The sequence below is a fragment of the Hyperolius riggenbachi genome, chromosome 2 (genome assembly GCF_040937935.1).
Source record: "Hyperolius riggenbachi isolate aHypRig1 chromosome 2, aHypRig1.pri, whole genome shotgun sequence".
Classification (NCBI taxonomy): Eukaryota; Metazoa; Chordata; class Amphibia; order Anura; family Hyperoliidae; genus Hyperolius; species Hyperolius riggenbachi.
The window spans coordinates 545,667,549-545,695,150 of record NC_090647.1 but is presented as its reverse complement, the minus strand read 5'-3'; the positions used below and the strand labels follow the sequence as shown (position 1 = coordinate 545,695,150).

Sequence of the window (27,602 nt, the reverse complement as noted above, 5' to 3'; positions counted from 1 at the left end):
AGGTGGGTGGAGCCTACAACAGCCAATAAAAATTCACCTTTTGATTTTCAAAGGGAATATTTCATCTGCTACCATTCTCTTATACTGGTAATAGCAGATGCCTCAAACCTGGTACAGTTGGTCACTGGGTGACTAGGGTCCAAATTCAGGAAGGGGGCAGAGGCACAAACAGCCAGTTTTGTTTATTTTTCAATGGGAATATAGAAAGTATTGATACCAAGGACCCCAAAGCTGATAAACTTGATAATTGGGTGACTGGGGTCCAAATTCACTAAAGGGGTGGAGCCACAAACAGCCAATCAGATTTGTTAGATTGATTTCAGCCATTCTGTTATTGGCAGGGTTCTCAAACGTGACACAGTTGGCCACTGGGTGACTGGGACTAATATTCAGAAAAGTGGGTGGAGCCTACAGCAGCCAATCAAAATTCACCTTTTGATTTTCAAGGGGAATATTTACATTGCTGCCATTCATGCACTCTTAATGGCAGAGGCCTAACATCTGCTACAGTCAGTCACTGGGAGACCGGGGTTTAAATTCTGAAGGGAGCGGGCCAAAAACAGCCAATCAGATTTGTTTAATTTCAATGGTAAAATGCAACTTATTGATGCCAAAGACCCCAAAGCTCATAAACGTGGTCATTAAGTGACTGTATGTCAAGGTTAGAAATAGTGGGCGGAGCCAAAAACAACTAACTTTTTACATGGGGAAATGTAAACTGCAGCTTTTCTTACACTGTTAATGGCAGGGTTCTCAAACTTCACACAGTTGGTCACTGGGTGACTAGGATTAATATTCGGAAATGTAGGTGGAGCCTACAACAGCCAATCAAAATTCACCTATCGCTTTTCAAGGGGAATATTGAAACTGCGGCCATTCTCACACTGTTAATAGCAGAGGCCTCAAACCTGCTACAGTCGGTCGTTAAGTGTTTGGGGTTCAAATTCAGTAAAGGGGCGGAGCCAAAAACAGCCAGATTTCTTTGCTGGATAAACTGCTTCCATTAGCACAATTTTGATGCCAGGAACCCAAAAGCTCACAAACTTGGTCATTGAGTAGTGACTGTGTGTCAAGGTTACAAAAAGTGGGTGGAGTTAAAAACAGATTTTTCTGGGAAATTGTAAACTGCAGCCCTTCTTCACTGTTAATGGCAGGGTTCTCAAACTTAGCATAGCTGGTTACTGGGTGAATGGGATTAATATTCAGAAAAGTGGGTGGAGCCTAAACATGCCAATCAAAAATCACATGTCACTTTTCAAGGAGAATATTAAAATTGCTGCCATTCTTGCACTGTTAATGGCACAAGCCTCAAACCTGGTACAGTTGGTCATTGGGTCACTGGGGTTCAAATTCAGAAAAGGGGACAGAGCCACAAACAGTGAATCAGATTTGTTTCATTTCATGGGAAAATACAAATTATTGATGCCAAGGACCCCAAAACTCACAAACTTGGGCATTGAGTAGTGACTTTGTGTCCAGGTTACAAAAAGTGGGCGGAGCCAAAAACAATTTTCACTGGGAAAGTGTAAACTGCAGCCTTTCTTACACTGTTTATTTCAGGGTTCCCAAACTTTGCCCAGATGGTCACTGAGTGACTGAGATTAATATTCAGGGAAGTGGGTGGAGCCTACAATAGCCAATCAAAATTCACCTGTTGATTTTCAAGTGTAATATTTAAATTGCTGCCATTTTTACACTGTTAATAGCAGATGCCTCAAACCTGCTACAGTTGGTCATTGGGTGACTGGGGTTCAAATGCTGGAGAGGGGCGGAGCCACAAACAGCCTATCTAATTTGTTTAATTTCTATGGGAATATACAAATTATTGATGCCAAGGACACCAAAGCTCACAAACTTGGTCATTGAGTGTTTGTGTGTTAGGGTTAGAAAGTGGGCGGAGCCAACACCAGTCAAATACATACCCGGGCAACGCCGGGTCATCAGTGGGTGGAGACAAATACAAATTTCACTGGGAAAATGTAAACTGCAGCCATTCTTACACTGTTAATGGCGGGGTTTTTAAACTTTGCACAGTTGGTCATTGGGTGACTGGGATTAATATTCAGAAAAGTGGGTGGAGCCTACAAAAGTGAATCAAACTTCACCTGTTGCTTTTCAAGGGGAATATTTAATTGCTACCATTCTTGAACTGTTAATGGCACTGGCCTCAAACCTGGTACAGTTGGTTATTGGGTGACTGGGGTTCAAATTCAGAAAAGGGGGTGGAGCCACACACAGCCAATCAGATTTGTTTCATTTCAATGCTGATTATTGATACCAAAGACCGCAAAGCTCACAAACTTGGTCATTGAGTGTTTGTGTGTTAGGGTTAGAAAACGTAGGCGGAGCCAACACCAGCCAAATACATACCCGGGCAACGCCGGGCAATCAGCTAGTACTGTTATATACTGGGTACCACATACAGTACAGCACCAGTATCTGTTCATACATAGCACCAGTATATGGTGCTTTTTTCATTTTTATGTGGTGGGTGTTGGAAGAGGGGTAGTCTTGTACGGCGAGTATATCCCAAACTCTATATTTTAAAGTTGGGGGTCGTCTTATACGCCTGAATATACAGTAGTTCTACTTACCTAACAGATGTATTGCACTGTCCACGTTATGATTCCTGTGAATTTTTATAAAGAGCAGAATCATATTCTAGACAGTTTCCATCTTGGTTACCTTTGAATGAAGCTAATCCTGACATCATTTCCTCCATCACTCTGTATTTCTCCTCTTGCTAATTGTGTATTCATTATCTGCCCCCCTCTCAGAGTCTTCAGACACTCCCACTGAGGTCTATACTAGGAAGTGCACGGTCTTATGTCATTAGATGGAGAGGGAAATAAAGGGAAGAGGAGGAATATATTATAGATAAAAAGACCCCTCCCCAGCATGCAACTGTTTTGCCAGCCAATGGCAATGGCAATTAAAGGGCCAGTGCTAATAAGGTATGTGATAACTCCAAACCATAACAGCAGAAAAAGTTTTGAATGCAGGATTAGCATCTTTATCACTAATACACTCAGACCAGTTGCTGTTGAAATTTGATTTTTTAAGGTGACAATCCCGCTTTAACTACAGTTCCTCTACAGGAGCACACTGCAGTCCAGGTGGTCACGGGGACAGGAACTGAAGGCAGCTCTCCCAGACCAGGACACAGACAGCAGTCACAACCCAACAGGACCCCAAATCCTCCTTCGCTTTGTCTGAAATGAAAAAGTTCAGTTTGCAGCAGGACTTTGATAAGTAATAAAAAGCAGTTTATCTTCGTTGAAGCAATAAATCCATTCTGCAGACTGAGGAAGGTATTTTCTGAGGCTTGTAGGTTTCTTGAGTGCAGACGGCGAAAGTAAAACATTGCTGCATATAGGAAATGATGAGTCAGAGTGAAACAATAGACTGTATGTAGTTTTATGTACGGTATCGGCAAAGAAAGGAAACCGAAAACTGATACTAGAGACTATGCAATAGAGCAGGCCAGACCTTCCTCAGGAATCGCTGTGGCTGTACATTGCATAGCAACATGCTGATGCCATGAGGGAAAGGTGACTCTGCAGCCCATACGCACTTTTTCTGCCGATTTTCTCCAAGTTGATATTTTCAAACCTTGTTGATAAAATGTCTTTTAAATCCCCAGCAAGAAGAGATGGCCTGAACAGTTCCCGTGTTCGATTTGCCCCCTATACATCATCATTGAGCTAAACTTTGACCCCTTACCTCACAGTCAGCAGACGCATGGCAGCCAATCAGCTAGCACCCCCTCCTGGACCCCCACCCCCCTATTAAAAAGCAGTTGCAGTGGCCATATTGGATTCATTCTCTGCTGGGTGCTGAATATTAGTGAGAGCAGAGTCAGACTTGCTGCATATAGGTAGGGAAAGCATTAGCTAGGCCTGTGTCCTTGTTCCTCACTTCCTGTGAAAGCACTCCAAATAGCCCTTACATTAGTCTCCTGTGTGTTTTTTTTGTGTGTGTGATACTCCACAGCCCACTGACACCCAGAGTTATGTGCACACTACTGCTATTGTTGCTACATTAAGTTGCAGGCACATTACCAGCAGGCATGGGCTTCCGAATTCCGCGGAAGCTAAAATTCCGAAATTCCGCCGGAATTGGGGTTTCCGCATGGTTCCGCGGAATTCGGAATTTGCAATCCGGAATTCGGAATTTGCAATCCGGAATTCGGAATTCCGGCAAAATCGGAATCGGAATGAATTGACCAATCAGGAGATGCGGAATTAGTTGACCAATCACAATCAGCGGAGAGTTACTGCGCTAAAATAACGGTTTCAACATTTTTTTTATCCAAATTTACAAAATACAAATCAACTTTATTAACAATAGATATTTCAAATGAGCGATTGAGTGTTTCCTCCTAAATTTACGGAAATCCGTTTAAAAATTACGGAAGTCCGTTTAAAAATACGGAAAGTGCACGTGGCGGAATACCGCGGAATTCCGCGGAATGTAGCGGAATTCCACCGGAATGTAGCGGAAGCGGAATTTCGGTAGTGGCGGTATGCGGAATTACCGCGGAATCGGAAATTGGCTCTTCCGACCATGCCTAATTACCACTCCAGTGCATTATTTGTAGGAATGTAATGTGATTTCTGTACTTTGGGGATTAAAACCCGACTTTGCGCCAACTTGTTAACAAGCTTTCAGCCTAACTTCGCGCCCATTTGAAAATTGTATTGATCGTTTTTAACAATTGTTATCCAGTTGCGCTCTTTTTTTCTGCTTGCCCTTTTTTTCATGCACACCTTTCAAAGGGCAACTGAAGTGAGAGGACTATGGGGGCTGCCATGTTTATTTACTTTTAAACAATCCCAGTTGCCTGACAGCCCTGTTGGTCTGTTTAGCTGCAGAAGTGTCTGAAATACACCAGAAACAAGCATGCGGCTAATCTTGTCAGATCTGACAATGTCAGAGCACCTGTTCTGCTGCATGCTTGTTCAGGGTCTATGGCTAAACATATTATAGGCAGAGGATCAGCAGGGCTGTCAGGCAACTGGTAATGTTTAAAAGGAAATAAACATGACAGCCTCCATACCTTTCTCTTCAGTTGTCCTTTAAGCATTTTACATTTGAAAAAGTACCCAGACATTGGCAAAAAAAGTACTATCAAAATTATTTTGAGCATTTTCTTGCTTGTTGGTGGATTAAAAAGCATTTTATGACAAGGTTAATTGCATATGGGCCTTTAACTATTTTTCTTCTGAGTTTTCTCCAAGGAGATATTTTTACACTCTATTAAAAAAAAATATTCCTTTGAAGGGACAACTGACCTGAGAGGAATATGGGGGCTGCCATATTTGCTTTCTTTTAAACAATACCAGTTGCCTGGCAGCCCTGCTGAGTAGTGTCTGAATCACACACCTGAAACAAGCATGCAGCTAATCCAGTCTGGCTTCAGTCAGAGCACTTGATCTGCATGCTTGTTCAGGGGCTATGGCTGAAAGTATGAGAGGCAGAGGATCAGAAGGGCAACCAGGCAATGTGCATTGTTTGAAAGGAAAAAAATAATGCACATTGGAAGCAAGAAAGTACTTGAAAACAATTTTAAAAGAGAAGATGAAAAATGATCTACTAGAAGAAAACAAGAAAAGGTTACTGTAATTGAATAAAGGCCATTGGTCTTGTTTATCACTACCCGCTGCAGTCTGCAGCAATGCCTAGTCTATTAAAGGATACCCGAAGTGACATGTGACATGAGATAGACATGGGTATGTACAGCGCCTAGCACACAAATAACTATGCTGTGTTACTTTTTTTCCTTTCTCTGCCTGAAAGAGTTAAATATCAGGTATGTAAGTGTCTGACTCAGTCCTGACTCCGACAGGAAGTGACTACAGTGTGACCCTCTACTGATAAGAAATTCCCCTTTTTATATCTCTTTCTTGCTCTCAGAAGCCATTTTCTGCAAGGGAAGTGTTTTATAGTTGGAATTTCTTATCAGTGAGGGTCACACTGTAGTCACTTCCTGTTTGAGTCAGGACTGAGTCAGCCACTTACATACCTGATATTTAACTCTTTCAGGCAGAGAAAGGAAAAAAAGGAACACAGCATAGTTATTTGTGTGAAGGGCACTGTACATACCCATGTCTATCTCATCTTGTCCCATGTCACTTCGGGTATCCTTTAAGGCAGACTGAAGATTACTCTTCATAAAGCTGCAGCAATCGTGCAAATCACCTAAGGGCCCATATGCAGTTCACTTTTTCTCCAAGGTGATATTTTCACACCCTGTGAATAAAATGCTTTTTCAAACACTAGAAAATACTAGTACTTTTTCATGTACTTTTTGGTACTTTTTCAATTGCAATGTGCTGAAAAATTATTTTCAAAAGACGTCAAAAAATGATCTCCTAGGAGAAAAAGTGTCTTGCATATGGGCCCAGGTCTTGTTACTGGTAGCATGTTGTTTTTCTGTACAGCATGCGCACCTGTACGCAGTGCGGTTTTCATATCTGTACAAAGTTATTGAACAAAATCAAACAGGCAGGTTGTAAACCGTCCTCACTTCACCGAAAACTGAGATAAACATTTGAATTCCTGTGCGTATCACCAGAGCTGCTTTTTTGTTTCCTGGGAAATCCCTATGAGTAATGATGACTCACAGGCAAGAGCCAGTAGACTTTGTATGTAAGGGGTATTGTATTTGTGTTTTGTCATGTCAACCAGCATTGCATGATCTTATTTCAAGAAATCAGCTGAGCTTGTATAACTAAAAGGCATCCCAGTTATGTTATGTGAGTAACCAGGACCGGTTCTAGACTTTTTGTGAGGATGCGCGTCTCCCCCCCCCTCTCCCCCAATCCTAATGTGGAATGATTGCACAGCACCCGACAATTTACTCTGCTTCCTTTAATGTTCTCACATGACATGCTGCAGCTCAACACAATAGCACACAGGCTGTCTGTGATTCTGTGACAAACAAACTGCTCACCCTCAGCTACTCCATTCCACCTCAGTCAGGACAGCAGTGCCACCTCCTCCCTTCTGCTGGGCAAGTCAAATGAAACACTGTTGCTTTCCTGCCTCCCCCCTCCTCACTCACTGTCAGACTCCTCACACAGCACAACAAGCTGCTTTTCACCAATGATGACCTCTTCACCTTGCTCGCTCTCCTCTCACTTCTCCTCCTACTCTGACAGCATGCTGGAAGTGCAAACACACAGTACAACACGGGCTGCCTCTGTAATATCTGCGCCTGATGCAAATGTTTCACCTTGCTGCATGAGAAGACCGGCCCTGTGAGTAACTAGAAAGGATCAGTAAGTGTAGACCGGGCCGGATTTGTACTCTTTACCACCCAAGGCCACCGTCAGCAGCCTCTCCTCTTCAGTATAGGTAGCGCTAGATGACCCTTTATTCTAGTATAAGCAGCAAGATGACCCCCCCCCCCCCCCCACACACACACACACAAACACACACACCGCCAGTATGAGTTGCCAGATAACCCCACCCTCCTCCAGTTTAAATAGCCTGATGAACCCCCTTCCCTCAGTATAGGTAGCCTGATGACCCCCCCCCCCTTCCTTCAGTCTAAGAATCTAGATGACCTTCTCCCTTCTGTATAGATAGCCTGATGACCCCCGCCCTCCAGTATAGGTAGCCAGGTGACCCCTTTCTCCCCAGTATAGCCTGCCACCCACCCACCCTTGATCCTGTGGTGCCCTAGGCCATGGACTATATGGCATTTGCTTAAATCCGGCCCTGAGTGTGGATGAGCAGGCAAAATTCTTCAAAGTAATCACACAGCACTCAGTGAGACTCTCGCAGATTTGCACTGAAGTAGAGGGCCAATTTTCATGATTAATTTCAAAGCCCCCATATGTGATATCATCACCAAATTAAAAAAATATTGTAAAGATAACCTAGGTAACATGTACATAAAAATCAAAATAACCTTACAGTTCTCGAGAAAGTATGTAAAAATGCAGATTGGAAAATGCAATTTATCTAGTAACTGCACTCAGTGCAGTATATCTACGCCCTGACAGACTTCATCTGAAGTCCCAGGGATGTAGATATTAGTCTCCAGCCATGATCGTCCGCTGCGTGTGCCCGTGCTCGCTCCTGTACATTCTCATCGCTGCCCATTAGAACGCTCTTCTCTGTCCTGGATTACAGCATCGACCTTCAATTATCCCTCACAGAGATGGCTTAAGATGTAATGGCTCCCTAGGCAAGGTAGTAGATTTGAGACCATATTGTGGTCTTTTTGGTAAGTTGAAGTGGAGAGAGGTCAAAGAAGTTGGCTGTTGGACCCCTTGACACTCACTAGGCCCCCGGCACCTGCTTAGGTTGCCTGGTGGGTGTTCCTGCTCCAATCCCACACCAAGCTGCTACATGCCCAGCCTTCACAATAAAACTGAAAAGTGTTGGATCTTTTGTTTAATTTGAACCTCGAAGGTGTCACTAGAACTCTCCCAAACTTCAAAGATTTTCTTAATTCGTTCCTCAGTTTGCGGGGAGGTTTCTATACAGTCTATCAAAAAAATGTTGTATTATTTCTGTTTAAACATGGTTAGTGTAGGTTGACTCGAAGTGATCCCGTTTTGCAGGATAGTTTTCCTTGCCACTGAGGATACAATTACTGGCTGCTGCCCCATGTAACTCTCGTCCCTTCCACTTCTATAATCCCCAAAAAGTACCCAATCCGCAGTATAGGGAATATAATTCCAACAAATTCTCATTTGTAAAGTTAACCACTCTACTCTACAGAAGGTTTTTATTACTGGGCATTGCCAGATACCAACCAGTATTTAGTGGAAGCCCACAAGGCGCTAACTAAGCCTTGGGCAGGACAGATGTGGGGAAAATATGGCCCGTCTCAGTCTAAAGCTGCGTACTCACCGCGTGATGGCTCCTGCAACGTCCCCTTGACGACGGTCGTCAGCAACGCCTCTCCCTGTCGGCGGGTTAAGCGCATGGTCACGCGACGTACACGGCGGCACGAGTGAGACTTCCAGCGATCGCAGTACTTTGCGCGGTGTTGTCGGGGATCTTAAAGATCCGATCCGCCGTGCCGGTCTATAGTTATCGGCGTGATGCTAAGCAACGTTCGCATCATGGTTCTTTACCAACCTGGCGACATCATGTAGAAATCGCCAGTCGTTGGGAAAATCGCCAGGTGGGTACGCAATGTAAATTCTTCAGATATCTGCAAGTAAAGAGTTTCACACAGTGAACCCTCAGTAAATGTGACAAAAGAGGGGCACGGCAAGGTCGAGTAGCAAGTCAGTTGTTCCTGCTGTCGGAAAGAGTGTCCCCAGATATTAGTCACAGCAAATTTGTGAAAGAAACAGCAAGAAGTATGTCATAAAAAGCAATAATGACAGATTAACACAGGCAACATTTGGACTAAATATGCTGTCACAGTCACACAGAATATTTATGTAGCACACAGAATATGTATGTAGAGCTGGACTTAAGTGAACCAACGACGATGCACCCTCATGTATTTTCCCATATAGATCAGTGGGAACATTAGAGAAAACACCTATCCTGCTCTCTGTTTCATGCTGCACTGCACAGCCTGCTTCTAATGAGTCCTGATAAAATCCCCGACTGAGCATTCAGTCTGGCTTTGCTATAATGACTCAGCTATAATGATTCCTGAGCAGAGCCAGCAGGGGGCAGGCTTGGACTTGAAAAGACATGAGAAAACACAGACTGAGCTATAAATATTCCTGAGCAAAGCCAGACTGATTGCTCAGTCGGGGATTTTTATCAGGGTTGATAACAAGCAGGCTGAGCAGTGAAGGATGAAACAGAAAGCAAGGTAGGTGTTTTCTCTAATGTTCCCATTGATATATATGGTAAAATACATGAGGGTGCTTCATCCCTGGTTCCCTTTTAAATTTGATTTGGAAATAATAAAAAATAACCTTGTTTTTTGTTGCAGGTATCTGGTGACATGGCCTCTTTTTTTCTACAGAAGAATTTGGGACCACTATCGGTACTCATACTGTCCATAGGTAAGCTCATTATATAAACTGCCTACTGTATTTTTTGGACTGTAAGACTTTTTTTTTTTTCCCCCTTAAAAGTGGGGGGAAAAAAGCCACTGCATCTTATAGTCCAAATGCAGGGAAGTTCCTGACTTGTGAACTGCCAATACGAGCCTCCAACCTGCCGCAATGTCGGGTCTCCCTGTACTGTGCTCTTGCAGAAGAGGAAACGGGGACAAACGGAGGACACCGGGACACAAAGTGGCATAGAGGAGGACACAAGAGGGACACAAAGTGGCATAGAGGAGGACACAAGAGGGACACAAAGTGGCATAGAGGAGGACACAAGAGGGCACAAAGGGGCATAGAAAAGGACGCAAGAAGGACAGAGGCAGAAACATGGGGACACAGGAGGACACAAGGAGGACAGAAGAGGACACAGGGAGACACAAGAAGTACAAGGTGGCATGGGGTACAAAGGGGCATAATCCACAAGATGCCCCTTCACCACCTATGCAACAGGTTTAGTATATATTTTTTCCCCCTAGTTTTTGTCCTCTAAACCTACATGCGTCTTATGGTCAGGAGTGTCTTATAGCCCGAAAAATATGGTAATTTAAATTTGACAGTCAAGACTTGTCAATACATTTCTGAATGAGTCCTAAATGGGAAGCAATAATACTATGAAGTGGGGTTAGAGCGGATCTGCAATGACAGAATGCAGTAAATTATTGAGGACACACACTTTTTACGCTACATATCCTGGTTTTGGGCAAGTCCATAGATCGGTTTGCACATCAGGCTTCCCAAGAGCGAAAGCGTGAATTTATTCTTCAAAGCACCATACCTTGACAATTGTTTTGGGGTCACGCAGGGTCCCCTTCTTCAGAACAGTGCAGACATATGACAAATAATATGTGCACGTCTAAATAAATACAAAGCAAGTGATACAGTACCATCCACGGTAATTGAGTAACGCCTCCTCATCATTATGCATGTAAACATCACGCCCACATCAGGATTTTCAAGGGGACAATTCCTGAAAGGTCTCCCTCAGCCACGCACAACACAGTATAATAACATGGTTGAACATCATACTGGGTACACACAATGCAATGTCCCATACGACTGACAGGATCTGACAATTATTTCCTAAATGTCTGATCTGCTCCCAACTGACGACGGGATTGATCAGGAGCAGTTTGGATACAGATAATAATGAGGACAGCTGATATTGGTAATGAAGGGGAAAGTGAAGCATTCACACAGCAGGGCGCAGGGCTGTGCTCATACCTGACTCTGTTAAGTTCCACCTGAGCTGCTCCAAGCTCTGTACACATGCTGCTGCTCCATACTCTGTACACACGCTGCTGCTCCATGCGCTGTACTGTACACACGCTGCTGCTCCATGCTCTGTACAGACGCTGCTGTTCCATGCTCTGTACACACGCTGCTGCTCCATGCTCTGTACACACGCTGCTGCTCCATGCTCTGTACACACGCTGCTGCTCCATGCTCTGTACACACGCTGCTGCTCCATGCTCTGCACACACGCTGCTGCTCCATGCTCTGTACACACGCTGCTGCTCCATGCTCTGTACACACGCTGCTGCTCCATGATCTGTACACACGCTGCTGCTCCATGATCTGTACACATGCTGCTGCTCCATGCTCTGTACACACGCTGCTGCTCCATGCTCTGTACACACGCTGCTGCTCCATGCTCTGTACGCACACCACTGCTCCATGCTCTGTACAAACGCTGCTGCTCCATGCTCTGTACACACGCTGCTGCTCCATGCTCTGTACATACGCTGCTGCTCCATGCTCTGTACGCACACCACTGCTCCATGCTCTGTACACACACTGCTGCTCCATGCTCTGTACACACGCTGCTGCTCCATGCTCTGCACACACGCTGCTGCTCCATGCTCTGTACACACGCTGCTGCTCCATGCTCTGTACACACGCTGCTGCTCCATGATCTGTACACACGCTGCTGCTCCATGATCTGTACACATGCTGCTGCTCCATGCTCTGTACACACGCTGCTGCTCCATGCTCTGTACACACGCTGCTGCTCCATGCTCTGTACGCACACCACTGCTCCATGCTCTGTACACACACTGCTGCTCCATGCTCTGTACAAACGCTGCTGCTCCATGCTCTGTACACACGCTGCTGCTCCATGCTCTGTACACACACTGCTGCTCCATGATCTGTACACACGCTGCTGCTCCATGATCTGTACACATGCTGCTGCTCCATGCTCTGTACACATACTGCTGCTAAATCCAAAGTCAACTGTAGCAGGGAAAGAAAGGGAGCAGTGCTGTGAGCTGCAGGATCCCTGCAGATATTCTGGTGTCTCAACTTATGCCTGTCCCCAGACACTGCACCGGCCCTGGTCTGAGGGGGGATGCTGGGCAGCTGTAACCCCCCCACCCCCCGCATTTGCCTATGTAGAGAGTATGAGCAATCTGAGAGCAACCCTTCCCACTCTTCCCAAAATTAACAATATGGTTTAGCTGCAAGTACCGAAAGTCTTTAACCTTTTAACTGCCAAGCACCAGTGGTGCTCATCTGGATTCCGGATATCCGGGTAACCCGGATACCCGAACTTTTTTCAGCTATCCGACCGGATTTGGATTCCGGATACCTGGGCCCAAATCTGGATAGCTATCTGCTGATATTTGGGCGTATAACGCCGATATCTGCGGATATTGCAGATATCCGAATACTGTAACTAAGGAGATGACATAATCGAGCCAATCAGAGGGCTCCCAGCGGAAGCCCTAGCAACCAATCACAGAGGGGAACCTTGGCCAGCCCCACCTGACCTCATTGAGCCAATCAGAGGCCTCCCAGCCTAAGCCCTGGCACCCAATCACAGAATGGAACCCTGGCCAGCCCCCCTGTGGGTGTAATGATGAGAAATCTTGTCCTGTGTGACTGCTCAGTCACTGAGAGACATGCTGCAGTGCTGCTGGCATAGCAGTGCTATATACAGTGATAAACCCAAAGCTGTTCAGTGATTAACCCCTTCACTATCACTACACTACACTATTGTTATATTGTTAATTAGCTTGATTTCATTGTGTGACAGTCAGAGTGTGTGCTGTGCTGCTGCAGCTGCTATGCGTTTGTGTGTGTGCTGTGCACAGACTAGGCCAGCTGCTGCCTGCTGGCCAGCTAATAGCCTTAGCTAGCTACAGGTTAGGTTAGGGATTAGGGAATAGGATTACTGTGTAATTTTGTGTAGTTAGTACTGTAGTAGTGCAGTCAGTGCTAGTAGTTGTTAGCTTTCTACAGAACTGCTGTGCTGTGAGCCGTGCCAGTGTGACAGTTAGTGTGAACTAGTGTCTTCTCCTCTGCTGTCTGACTGTCACTTGGCACGTGGCACTTGGTCCGTATTGTCACAGGAGCCCTAATGGTCAGACCGCAAATTGCCTTCCAATCGGTTTTAGCACACAGACCATGCAAGCTTTGGTCGCGATCTTTGCGCAGAAACCGACAGAAATTTGGGCAGCAGCCCGACCAGAAGGGAGCCTGTGGGTTACGGAAATACAACTTTACACACTAGTTCAGGGTATAACTGCCACCACCTCTGTTACCATGGGACAGAGGAGCCCGCTGACTGACTAGTCCTGCGAATAAAATGGTTAAACACACTCTATTCTGTCTAGATATCAACAATAGTAGTGTCTCTTCAGAAGTCTGGTTCAGTTTGTGCGGCTGCGAAGCAGGGTAGCGGAACAGTGAATGACTTGAATAAAGTCGTTTATTCACGGCAATATAAATAATTAATATATACAGACAATTATTAAAACCAACAATTATTAAAACAGTAATAGCCAGTATGAAATAAAAAAGGGAGAAAATACTTAGGGTTTGTGGAAATATGTCCGTTCCGGGAAAACTTGTAGAGTTCCTTTTGTTCAGTTCAGCAAAGTTTAAAATCCAAGCAATATGGAAAATGTCCTTTGTTCAGTTTAGACAAGATGGCCGATCAAGATGGCCGCTAGCCATGTGTCCTCTGGCTAGCACCAGACAGCTCTGTACAGATGGAATGTGGAGGACTGAATTGCCCGGGCAGCTCATTCACTTTTAATGGAGCTGAGTTCAGAGGCGGGCTTCCAGAGTCGGCCCCCAGGCCGGATTATGGTAATCACATCTGGGCAGGGGCTTTCAGCAGCCCCATAACCCTGACATGTTCTCTAGGCCGACCTACGCGTCCGGCACACAAATAATAATTACATATTATCGATCCCCCGAATCTACCGATTAATATGATATCAGACATGGCTAGTGCAGCGGATCAGGTTCCTGAGAAGATTCATACCTGGGTTGTAGGGGCCCCGGGCCCCTCTCGACTGGTATCAAGAGATTCAGCATGACCCTACGGATCCAATGATACCGCTCTCATAACTACCCTATTTACTGTATTCTGTAAATAGGCAAAAAATTATATAATACATTCATTTCTTCCTGGCTGCAGCCAGGCTGCCTGGTGTCAAGCTGTGACTAGCTTCCTGGGACCTCCCTGTATGAAAAGGACCCTTTGGTTCCTTTAATTAACATCTGAATGTGAGTTTACACCTCTGGCTAACAAGTCACAGGCACCAGGCTTCATGAAAAGAACTCTGCTGTTCTTATGAAGACAGCCGAGACCCTCCAGGCTGGACTGCTTGGTATCCACAGACATGAGATTCTGATTTGGCAGCGCAACGGCAATCGAGGCAGGAAACCGATTGCGGCCGCGTTGTCGTTTCTCACGGCTGTTCCGTGACACGTATCACGTCACGTGGCAATTGGCACTTGTCACGTGGCAATTGACACTTGCCACGTGTCACTTGTCACGTGGCACTTGTCATATGGCACTTGGCACGTGGCACGTGCCTAGTGACACGTGCCAAGTGCCACGTCCGGCATGCTCCTGGCACACGTTACACCTGCTGCTGCTGCATTGCCCTGCTCCTGCTGCCTGTGCAGCTCCCACCGCTAGGTGCCACAGGCCACTGATACCACCTATATTTAACCCAAAACACAATTGCTGCGTAATTTTTTTGGAGGTGTCTGGGCTGAAAACTGCCGTGTCCCAGTTGTGCGGTTGGACTTTGGACACAATGGGCTTGATTCACAAAGCGGTGCTAACTGTTAGCACGCCCGTGAAAACCCCCTTAGCACGTCTAAACGAGCTTTTCGCGCGCAAAACTTTATGCGCGTAAACCTTTACGCACGCACTGCACAGAGCGCAGGGCACTCTGCGCGAAGTGCCCATTAAAGCCTATGGGACTTAGCGCACGCATGTGGAGGGAGGTAGGGAGGGAGGAGGATGTTGGCCCCCCTCCCCGCAATGACACTGATACCTACTACCTATACTGGCAGCACCTATACCTACTACCTATACTGGGGAAACTATTCCTGCTACCTATACTGGCGGCACCTATACCTACTACCTATACTGGGGAAACTATTCCTGCTACCTATACTGGCGGCACCTATACCTACTACCTATACTGGGGAAACTATACCGGCTACCTATACTGGGGGCACCTATACCTACTACCTATACTGGGGAAACTATACCTGCTACCTATACTGGGGGCACCTATACCTACTACCTATACTGGGGATACTATACCTGCTATCTATACTGGGCTTATCTAAGATACTCTGTTGGAGGTGCCCTTTCATATCTAATAACAGACTATTTTGTCTAGGAGTATATCGGGCTTACCTCATTGAGGACAAACCACAAAGGTAAGTATACTCTTATTTATGGTCATAAAACAGACAACTCGTTCCACGTGTGCCGGCCCTCCTCCTCAGGTCAATACAAATTGCCTTAGCAGCAATAAACACAGACGTGAACGCCTCTATGATCATAGAGGTCAATAAACTACTAGATTTAATAGTCTGTTATTAGATATAAAAGGGTGCCTCCAACAGGGAATCCTAGATTAGCCTAACCCTTCAGGGACTCACATTGCAAGCACCAGTGTATGCAATAATATCCAAGTAGTGCGACCGACCAGAGCCTGCCGAGTGGACCTGGAAAACCGAATGGGGATGGTTATTTTCCTGTAGGTCTGAATGGTGGTTGCAGAATGTTGCACCCCACCTTTGTTAGTATAGCTCTTGCAATTTTCATATACCAACTCTTACAAATGATACTGCACCATTGGACTCCTGGTCTCTCTCATATAGATACTTGGAGGCGATCTTGACAACCAAGAATCATACCAGTTCTACCTATACTGGGGGCTCTTATACCAACTAATACAGGGACAAATACACCTGCTACCTATACTGTGGGCAGCTATACCTACTACCTATATTGGGGTACCTATACCTGTGACCTATACAGGGGCACCTATACCTGCTACCTACACTGGGACACCTATTTCTGACTACCTATGCTGGCTGAACCTATATCTGGCTACCTGTACTGGCGGCACCTACAACTGCCTACCTATACTGGCTACACCTATACCTGGGTACCTGTGCTGGCGGCACCTATTCTAGGCTACCTATGCTGGCTACACCTATATCTGGCTACCTGTACTGCCGCACCTATTTCAGGACAGATTTTTTTTAAACATATTTCACTCAAAAATGTTGTTATATCTCCAGAAAAAGTACAACATTTTGTTTCAGTGTTCAAGTTCAATTCATTACGGAAAAAAACAATATATAATATGTCCTATTTCATGTAGGTTTTCCTGTCAAAAATGCTAAGTAAACCTAATGAGTGCAAAATGACTAAAAACTGCTTGGCACTGTTGGCAGTAGATGTTCATGTTTAGGTCAAATCGGCTGGCAGGGATTTATCAGGTGACCAATGATAAGAGAGCAGTTCCTTGCTTCATTTTTTTATGGATACAGGCTTTTTTGCCTTTGACAACAGTCAATATTCTTTTTCCCTTTTCTTTCCTAGTTCTTTCGGTGAATGCTCAAGAAACATGTCATGGAAAGGCGCTGGTTCATGGCATGGCCAAACTCCAATGCAATTACCACTTTCCAAATAATACAGCTAAAAAATCAATGAGTGTTTATTGGCAAAAAAAAAGAAATCCCACCGATAAAGACTACTTAGAAGTTGTCTATGCCATATACCTGGGTGAGGACAAGACAGACACCATCAACAAGAAATATCAAGAGCGCTCGTTTCTGGAGCAAAATTGGGATCTGAGGATAAACAACATAACCTCAGGAGATGTGGGCGAGTACACGTGTATAGTGTTTATAAATAATCGCAAAGTGTATGACTCATTCTTCAAACTGGATGTATTTGGTAAGCTACCATCACTTTTTTTTTTTTTTTTTTTTAAAGTAAATTGAACTGTACTTGATTATGTATTCAATGTGCTAGGAAGAAAATGACCTCTAAAGGTGCATACACACATCGGATATTGGTGTTTGGACGTCAAATCCGGTTTGTGTACTGTCGGTCGTTCACCTGATAAGACTGGATTTGAACGATCCGCCAAGCGGATCCGTTAAAACCAGTCTTATCAGGTGAACGACCGACCATACACAAGCCCGGTTTGACGTCCAAATGACCGGACGTTCAAATGTTCAAACGACTGGTCGTTTGGAAAAATCCGACGTGTGTATGCACCTTAAGGTATGAAAAGATACATATCACACCTTATGAAAATATATCACACCATATGAAAAAGATATCACACCTTATCAAAGATATCACACCTAATCAGAGTAGCGTAGCGAGCACTACGAACTTATGCCTGCTAATTGGCAATGGCACTTGTTCTGCCCCGAGCCCCTGCGGTTTCGTAGCGCTCTCTATGCTACTCTGATAAGGCGTGTTAACTTTGATAAAGGGCCTGATTCACAAAGTGGTGCTAACAGTTAGCACGCTGGTGAAAAGCCCTTTATCATGCCTAAACTCAGTTTAGGTGTGATAATTTTAGGCATGTTAAGTTTAGGTGTGATAAGTTTAGGCATGATAAGTTTAAGCACCAACTGGGTTAGCACCGCAGTGCACAGCTGATCAAAAGTTTTGCGCAAGCAAAGTCTGGTGCACTTCGCATAGAGTTTAATGGCGCTGCTTTGCATGCGGGACTTTGCGTGCGATCTAAACTTAGCATGCCTAAACTTAGCATGCCTAAACTTAGCATGCCTAAACTTAGCATGCCTAAACTTATCACGCCTAAACTTATCACGCCTAAACTGACTTTTCACCAGCATGGTGCAATGGTTATCATGCCTAAAGTCTCTAACTGGGTTAGCACCGCTTTGTGAATCGAGCCCTAGGTGTGATAACTTTGATAAGATGTGACATCTTTCGATAAGGTGTGATATCTTTCCATAAAGTGTGATATCTGGTGTGATATCTTTCCATAAGGTGTGAAATCTTTACAAAAGGTGTGATATATTTCCATAAAGTGTAATATCTTTTCATAAAGTGTGATATCTTTTCATAAGGTGTGATATATTTTCATAGGGTGTGACATCTTTTCATAAGGTGTGATAACTTTTCATAAGGTGTGATAACTTTTCATAAGGTGTGATAACTTTGATAAGGTGTGATATCTTTTCATAAGGTGTGATAACTTTGATAAGGTGTGATGTCTTTTCATAAGGTGTGATAACTTTGATAAGGTGTGATATCTTTTCATAAGGTGTGATAACTTTCATAAGGTGTGATAACTTTGATAAGGTGTGATATCTTTTTATAAAGTGTGATATCTTTTCATAAGGTGTGATATTTGAGTTATCACGGTTTAGGGGATCAAACCCATGGTCTTTACATTGGGGGGGAGGTGGAGTGATTCAATGGGTGAAGCCGAATGCAGGACGGTGGGGGGTTACAGGAGACTCCACAAGTGGCTTATGAAGCAGCGTGCTGAGTGTTTGTATACCCGGCTTCCAGATTGCTGCTTCCTCCTTTTGAAAGCTCTAAAGATTAGTGATGAGGGAAAATGCCGATATTCTTTTCGCATTCATTTTCACAAAAAAATTCAATTTGACTTTTGAACAAAAATGCCATCAAAATCATTTTGTAACAAGTTTGTGATTTTTTATTAAATTTTTTTTCCCCCACAAATTTTCACACTATAATAAATGATTTTTCAAGTTTTCGCTGTAAAAAGAATGATTTTTCGCATTTTCGCTATTTTTTCCATATTGGAGAAATGCAGTGTATTTTTACAGAAAATTTCTTAACCACTTGCCGACCGCCTACTTCATATTGGCGGCGGCAAAGTGGCAGCCCCAGGACCACGTAACGCAGATTGGCGTCAGGTCCTGGGGCACTCTCTGGCCGGGGATCGCGCGCTGGGATGCGCGCGCATCCGCCGGCAATAGGCTCCGCCCACCCGCGACGTCAACCCGCCGGCCAATCGGAAGCGCCGGCGGGTTGTTAACCCGACGATCGCCGGATAGGAAGCGTATAATACGCTTTGTAATGTTTACAAAGTGTATTATACAGGCTGCCTCCTGCCCTGGTGGTCCCAGTGTCCGAGGGACCACCAGGGCAGGCTGCAGCCACCCTAGTCTGCACCCAAACACACTGATCTGCCCCCCCTGCCCCCTGATCGCCCACAGTACCCCTCAGACCCCCCCCTGCCCACCCCCCAGACCACCGTTTGCACACAATCACCCCCCTAATCACCCATCAATCACTCCCTGTCACTATCTGTCAATGCTATTTTTTTTTTTTTAGTCCCTAAACTGCCCCCTGCTCCCTCCTGATCACCCCCCCACCCCTCAGATTCTCCCCAGACCCCCCCAGACCCTCCCCCCCCCTGTGTACTGTATGCATCTATCCCCCCTGATCACCTGTCAATCACCTGTCAATCACCTGTCAATCACCCGTCAATCACCCCCTGTCACTGCCACCCATCAATCAGCCCCTAACCTGCCCCTTGCGGGCAATCTGATCACCCACCCACACCAATAGATCGCCCGCAGATCCGACATCAGATCACCTCCCAAATCCATTGTTTACATCTATTCTCTCCTCTAAACACCCACTAATTACCCATCAATCACCCATCAATTACCCCCTATTACCACCTGTCACTGTTACCCATCAGATTAGACCCTTGCGGGCACCCAATCACCCGCCCACACGCTCAGATTGCCCTCAGACCCCCGCCTTATCAATTCGCCAGTGCAATATTTACATCTGTTATTCCCTGTAATAACCCACTGATCACCTGTCAATCACCCATCAATCACCCCCTGTCACTGCCACCCATCAATCAGCCCCTAACCTGCCCCTTGCGGGCAATCTGATCACCCACCCACACCAATAGATCGCCCGCAGTTCCGACATCAGATCACCTCCCAAGTGCAGTGTTTACATCTCTTCTCTCCTCTAAGCACCCACTAATTACCCATCAATCACCCCCTATCACCACCTGTCACTGTTACCCATCAGATTAGACCCTAATCTGCCCCTTGCGGGCACCCAATCACCCGCCCACACCTCAGAACGCCCTCAGACCCCAGCCCTGATCACCTCGCTAGTGCATTGCTTGCATCTATTTCCCCCCTCTAATCACACCTTGAGACACCCATAAATCACCTCCTGTCACCCCCTAGCACACCTACCCATCAGATCAGGCCCTAATTTGCCCCGTGTGGGCTCCTGATCACTCGGCCAAACCCTCAGATCCCCCTCAGACCCCCTTCCGATCACCTCCCCAGTGCATTGATTGCATCTATTTTCCCCTCTAACCGCCCCCTGAGACACCCATCAATCACCTCCTGTCACCCCCCTAGCACTCCTATCCATCAGATCAGGCCCAATACATCCTGTCATCTAAGAGGCCACCCTGCTTATGACCGTTTCCACAAAATTTGCCCCCTCATAGACCACCTGTCATCAAAATTTGCAGATGCTTATACCCCTGAACAGTCATTTTGAGAAATTTGGTTTCCAGACTACTCACAGTTTTGGGCCCGTAAAATGCCAGGGCAGTATAGGAACCCCACAAGTGACCCCATTTTAGAAAGAAGACACCCCAAGGTATTCTGTTAGGTGTATGATGAGTTAATAGATTTTATTTTTTGTCAAAAGTTAGCGGAAATTGGATTTTTATTGTTTTTTTTTCACAAAGTGTCATTTTTCACTAACTTGTGACAAAAAATAAAATCTTCTATGAACTCACCATACCCCTAACGGAATACCTTGGGGTGTCTTCTTTCTAAAATGGGGTCACTTGTGGGGTTCCTATACTGCCCTGGCATTTTAGGGGCCCTAAACCGTGGGGAGTAGTCTAGAAAACAAATGCCTCAAAATGACCTGTGAATAGGACGTTGGGCCCCTTAGCGCACCTAGGCTGCAAAAAAGTGTCACACATGTAGTATCGCCATACTTAGGAGAAGTAGTATAATGTGTTTTGTGGTGTATTTTTACACATACCCATGCTGGGTGGGAGAAATCTCTCTGTAAATGGACAATTGTGTGTAAAAAAAAATCAAAAATGTGTCATTTACAGAGATATTTCTCCCACCCAGCATGGTTATATGTAAAAATACACCACAAAACACATTATACTACTTCTTCTGAGTACGGCGATACCACATGTGTGACACTTTTTTGCAGCCTAACTGTGCTAAGGGGCCCAAAGTCCAATGAGTACCTTTAGGATTTCACAGGTCATTTTGAGACATTTGGGTTCAAGACTACTCCTCACGGTTTAGGGCCCCTAAAATGCCAGGGCAGTATTGGAACCCCACAAATGACCCCATTCTAGAAAGAAGACACCCCAAGGTATTCTGTTAGGTGTATGATGAGTTTATAGAAGATTTTATTTTTTGTCACAAGTTAGCGGAAATTGGATTTTTATTGTTTTTTTCACAAAGTGTCATTTTTCACTAACTTGTGACAAAAAATAAAATCTTCTATGAACTCACCATACCCCTAACGGAATACCTTGGGGTGTCTTCTTTCTAAAATGGGGTCACTTGTGGGGTTCCTATACTGCCCTGGCATTTTAGGGGCCCTAAACCGTGAGGAGTAGTCTAGAATCCAAATGCCTCAAAATGACCTGTGAATAGGACGTTAGGCCCCTTAGCGCACCTAGGTTGCAAAAAAGTGTCACACATGTGGTATCGCCGTACTCAGAAGAAGTAGTATAATGTGTTTTGGGGTGTATTTTTATACATACCCATGCTGGGTGGGAGAAATCTCTCTGTAAATGGACAATTGTGTGTAAAACAAATCAAATAATTGTCATTTACAGAGATATTTCTCCCACCTAGCATCTGTATGTGTAAAAATACACCCCAAAACACATTATACTACTTCTCCTGAGTACGGCGGTACCACATGTGTGGCACTTTTTTGCACCCTAAGTGCGCTAAGGGGCCCAAAGTCCAATGAGTACCTTTAGGATTTCACAGGTCATTTTGCGACATTTGGTTTCAAGACTACTCCTCACGGTTTAGGACCCCTAAAATGCCAGGGCAGTATAGGAACCCCACAAATGACCCCATTTTAGAAAGAAGACACCCCAAGGTATTCCGTTAGGAGTATGGTGAGTTCATAGAAGATTTTATTTTTGTCACAAGTTAGCGTAAAATGACACTTTGTGAAAAAAAACAATTAAAATCAATTTCCGCTAACTTGTGACAAAAAAAAAATCTTCTATGAACTCACCATACTCCTAATGGAATACCTTGGGGTGTCTTCTTTCTAAAATGGGGTAATTTGTGGGATTCCTATACTGTCCTGGCATTTTAGGGGCCCTAAACCGTGAGGAGCAGTCTTGAAACGAAATTTCTCAAAATGACCTGTGAAATCCTAAAGGTACTCATTGGACTTTGGGCCCCTTAGCGCAGTTAGGGTGCAAAAAAGTGCCACACATGTGGTATCGCCGTACTCAGGAGAAGTAGTATAATGTGTTTTGGGGTGTATTTTTCAACATACCCATGCCTAGTGGGAGAAATATCTCTATAAATTGACAATTGTGTGTAAAATAAAATTAAAAAATTGTCATTTACAGAGATATTTCTCCCACCCAGCATGGGTATGTGTAAAAATACACCCCAAAACACATTATACTACTTCTCCTGAGTACGGCAATACCACGTGTGGCACTTTTTTGCAGCCTAACTGCGCTAAGGGGCCCAAAGTCCAATGAGCATCTTTAGGCTTTACAGGGGTGCTTACAATTAGGCACCCCCGAAAATGCCAGGACAGTGAACACACCCCACTAATGACCCCATTTTGGAAAGTAGACACTTCAAGGTATTCAGAGAGGAGCATAGTGAGTCCGTGGCAGATTTCATTTTTTTTTGTCGCAAGTTAGAAGAAATGGAAACTTTTTTTTTTTTTTCTGTCACAAAGTGTCATTTTCCGCTAACTTGTGACAAAAAATAAAATCTTCAATGAACTCACCATGCCTCTCACTGAATACTTTGGGATGTCTTCTTTCCAAAATGGGGTCATTTGGGGGGTATTTGTACTATCCTGGAATTTTAGCCCCTCATGAAACCTGACAGGTGCGCAGAAAAGTCAGAGATGCTTGAAAATGGGAAAATTCACTTTTTGCACCATAGTTTGTAAACGCTATAACTTTTACCCAATCCAATAAATATACACTGAATGGTTTTTTTTTTTTATCAAAGACATGTAGCAGAATAACTTTCGCGCTCAAATGTATAGGAAATTTTACTTTATTTGAAAAATGTCAGCACAGAAAGTTAAAAAAGTCTTTTTTGATGAATATAATAAAAAGTAAAACTCGCAGCAGCAATCAAATAGCACCAAAAGAAAGCTGTATTAGTGACAAGAAAAGGAGGTAAAATTCATTTAGGTGGTAGGTTGTATGACTGAGCATTAAACCGTGAAAGCTGCAGTGGTCCGAATGGAAAAAAAGGCTCTGGTCCTTAAGGGGTTTTATGACTGCAGTCCTTAAGTGGTTAAAGAGGAACAGTCGCGAAAATCTTAAAATTTAAAACACATAAAAATAAGAAGTACATTTCTCCTACAGTAAAATGAGCCATAAATTACTTTTTTCCCATGTTGCTGTCACTTACAGTAAGTAGTAGAAAGCTGACATTACCGACAGATTTTGGACTAGCCCATCTTCTCATAAGGGGGGGGGGGTTCTCAGGGTTTTCTTTATTTTTAAAAGCACTTAGTGAATGGCAGTTGCTCTGTCCAACTGCCAAAATAGTGTGCAGTTAGCAGGAAGGCTGGCCAGCATCTTTGTATAAATCATTTTCTGGGAGAGTCTCTATAAAGAATAAAGGCCATGCTGAGAATCCCCTATAGAGAGATGGACTAGCCCAAATTCTTTTGGTAATGTCACATTTCTACTACCTACTGTAAGTAACAGCAACATAGAAGAAAAGTAATTTATGGCTCATTTTACCCTGGGAGAAATGTATTTCTTATTTGTATGGGTTTTAAATTTTAAGGTTTTTGCGATGATTCCTCTTTAAGATCGAAAATACCACTTTCGATGCGAAAATGACTGGCAAAAATGTGCACGCGGCACTGCTAATGATGTGGGATGCATGAGCGACCCTTGAAACAACTGTACAGTAGGGGAGTCATGGCCTCTAGCAACCAATACGGTGTCTACGGACTAATTAATACTGATGATCACATGTAATTACAATCGCATGACGTTTTGCATAAATTATCACAATTCTGCCTATACGTAATTACAATTTGTACATTGAATTGATTTCATGTAATCATTCTAAATTTTGTGTACATTTTCGTGTAATTTTGTGCTGACTTTGGTGGTTAGCAAAGCCCCCATACAAGGCTATTGACACCAAAAAAGCTACATATGTAAAAACAGACTAGTGGGTACGAGTCAAACATAAATAAATAAATTAAAAAAAGGTAGCTTTTGAGAAAATCTATTTTAAAAATGCAAAGGAAACATGGTTTTTAAACTCAGAAAAATGATAGTTTAAAAACCATTTTTCCTTTGTATTTTTAAAAATCGAATTTCTCAAAAACTACAAGGTTTTAGACTTAATGGTGTATATATAAAGAAGGTGCGCTGGACATATATAAATGTATGAGCGTGTATGATCAAAATCACACACATATGAATTAATTAACCTCCCATTTCACACACTCTTAAACTCATACCAGGAGCTAGGAACCAGCTAGCTCCTGGTATGAGTGTAAGAGTGTGTGAAATGGGAGTTTAATTAATTCATATGTGTGTAATTTATGCAATTAAATACAGATTTTGATCCTTACATGTTCATAATTTATGTATGTCCAGCGCACCTTCTTTATATATACACTATTTTGTTCTTTCGGAAGTGGGAATAGGGGTCCCCCACCCTCAGTAGGTAGCAGCAGGGAGAGATTTGTATAACCCCATTCTCATGTCTATTTAGGCCCCGTTCACTCTGCACGCGTTTCCAGCCGCGTTTTGGAAACGCGTGCAGGTGGCCGACACGCACGACATCAGACAGTGCATAGAGTGCACTGTCTGATGTTCACACTGCATGCGTTCCGGACCTGTGCGGTCCGGGAACGCATGCTGCACGCATTTTTTGCCAAAACGCGCGGCTGTCCCATTCACTTTTCAGTGATGGGATCAGCCACGCAACGCATACAAACGCGGATGGCATGCGTTCGTACGCGTTGCGTTCCACATGCGTGCCCGTCCGCGTTTGTAATGTGAACGGGGCCTTAATTTTTTTTGTATCTTTTATTAATATAACAATAGCCGCGCCCCTCATCTCTTCTGTTTATTTGAAGGTTTTACACTTGTTCCCAGTATATACCCTTAACATACATAGTAATTTTGGTGATGATAACTTGTATGGGGGCTTTGCTATTAACCGCTCAAGTCAGCATGATATAATCCTACCCCCTCGGCTTATATGCGAGTCAGTGGAGCAGAACGGATGGTGGAGCAGGTTTTGTTACTGGCAGAGGAGTGTAAGGATCATGCACTAGTGATCTTGCTCTGTCTCCCTGCTGTGTCCGTGCCCCATATCCCCTGCAAGATGGTGTGCAGAGTGCGCTGCTCAAGACTACCTGTGTCCCCTGGCTTGTGAATTGGAGTTTGCAAGCAACATGTCAGTGGTGCTATCATCAGGGATTCTTCCTGTGTGTCAATCGCTGTGTCTCATATCTATAGCATCTTAAAGAGGAACTGTAAGGTCCTTAACTGCTCACCACCAGTGTATAGAGAACATCCACTTTGTAGGGAAAAACTGGCTTTTATTTCCATTTGAATCCAAATAATTTTGCTTTTCCCCTTTAAAGGCGGAAGCCACGCCCGCCTGGAGTCTACATCTGCGGCTGTATATTAATTAGCTCCTAGCAGGACTTCATCCTCATTAATAAGAGACACCTTCTGGCTGCAGAGAAGAATGAGTCATGCCAGTGTCAGCTTTCACACTGCATGAGCAGAATCAGCTGAGGCTGCTGGTGCTGTGTGAAAGCTGACACTGGCATGACTCATTCTTCTCTCTGCAGCCAGAAGGTGTCTCTTATTAATGACGATGAAGTCCTGCTAGGAGCTAAGTAATATACAGCCGTGGATGTAAACTCCAGGTGGGCGTGGCTTCAGCCTTTAAGGGGGAAAAGCACAATTATTTGGATTCAAATGGAAATAAAAGCCAGTTTTCCCCTACAAGGTGGATGTTCTCTACACACTGAGCAGTTAGGACCTTACAGTTCCTCTTTAAGACACAGCTGTATCATCCTTGGGGCATATCTGGCTATGGGGAGAGGGTCTGACTTGCACTGGGGGCACATTAGGCTACTGTGGAGGGGGCTATACTCGGGAGTCAATCGTTTTTTCCTTATTTCTTAGGGAAAAGTTGGTACCTCGGCTTATACGCGGGTCGGCTTATATGCGAGTACATGCAGTATGTGAGATTGTGTGTAATTACGCAAAATTATGGATGGATTATATTTACATGTGAAATTAATTATGAATTTTCCTGAAATTTCGCATTACAATTTCACATCCTAATTGTGAATTACAATGCAAAATTACGATTATGCGAAATTTGTGCTCATCACTACTAGTTAAACATCTAGGAATTAGTCGCAGCATCAACATCTGATACAGTTTTGACAGACTAGTCATGGAATTTAGTAACTTATCACAGGGTCGAGAAACCAGTCACATCATCTAGCAACCAGTACCAGTATCTAGAAACTAGTCTGAGCATCTAGGAATTAGTCGCAGCATCCAGAGGTTAGTAGTAGACTAGCCACATCAGTACCTAGAGACTAGTTGTAGCACCCAGCAAGTGTTCACAGTGTGGTATGGCTCATACATCTGCTTTTTCAAACAATTGTCCTACTTTCTACACAGCTAACTACAGTAAGCCTAAATTTGACCACGGACTCTCATCAGTGATGACAGTGAAAAGGGGAGACTATGTGGACCTGAACTGCACTTCAGGAAATGGATTTCCCAAACCACAAGACATGTACTGGGAGCTCTCTAATGGAAGCCAACCAGTTCGCAAACTTGCATCCTTTCAAATTCAAAATTCTAGTGAAACCTACACTATCTTCAGCACTCTATCCCTGAAGGTGGAGTACAACATCAGCATCCGGTGTATTTTGGTAGCTCATCACACGGTTGCCTCTGAATTCCAGCAAGGTAAGTACTGATCAGTGCTATAACTGTAATGGCTCGTTTCCATTAGATG

General features: G+C 44.2%; 1 protein-coding gene and 1 long non-coding RNA gene across 7 annotated transcripts in view; one reads left to right on the top strand and one right to left on the bottom strand.

Moving 5' to 3' along the window:
- Positions 1-27,602, bottom strand: part of LOC137547329 (uncharacterized) — a 235,422-nt gene that overhangs the window by 145,526 nt on the left and 62,294 nt on the right. The gene's annotated exons all lie outside the window — the stretch shown is intronic.
- Positions 1-27,602, top strand: part of LOC137547328 (T-lymphocyte activation antigen CD86-like) — a 246,585-nt gene that overhangs the window by 173,389 nt on the left and 45,594 nt on the right. For all 4 annotated transcript variants that reach the window (XM_068270798.1, XM_068270799.1, XM_068270801.1 and 1 more), the window contains 3 exons: positions 9,920-9,992; positions 16,906-17,262; positions 27,260-27,553. In XM_068270798.1, coding sequence (XP_068126899.1) covers positions 9,932-9,992; positions 16,906-17,262; positions 27,260-27,553 — 712 coding nt within the window. In that variant the 5' untranslated portion in view covers positions 9,920-9,931. The remainder of the gene's footprint in view (positions 1-9,919; positions 9,993-16,905; positions 17,263-27,259; positions 27,554-27,602) is intronic.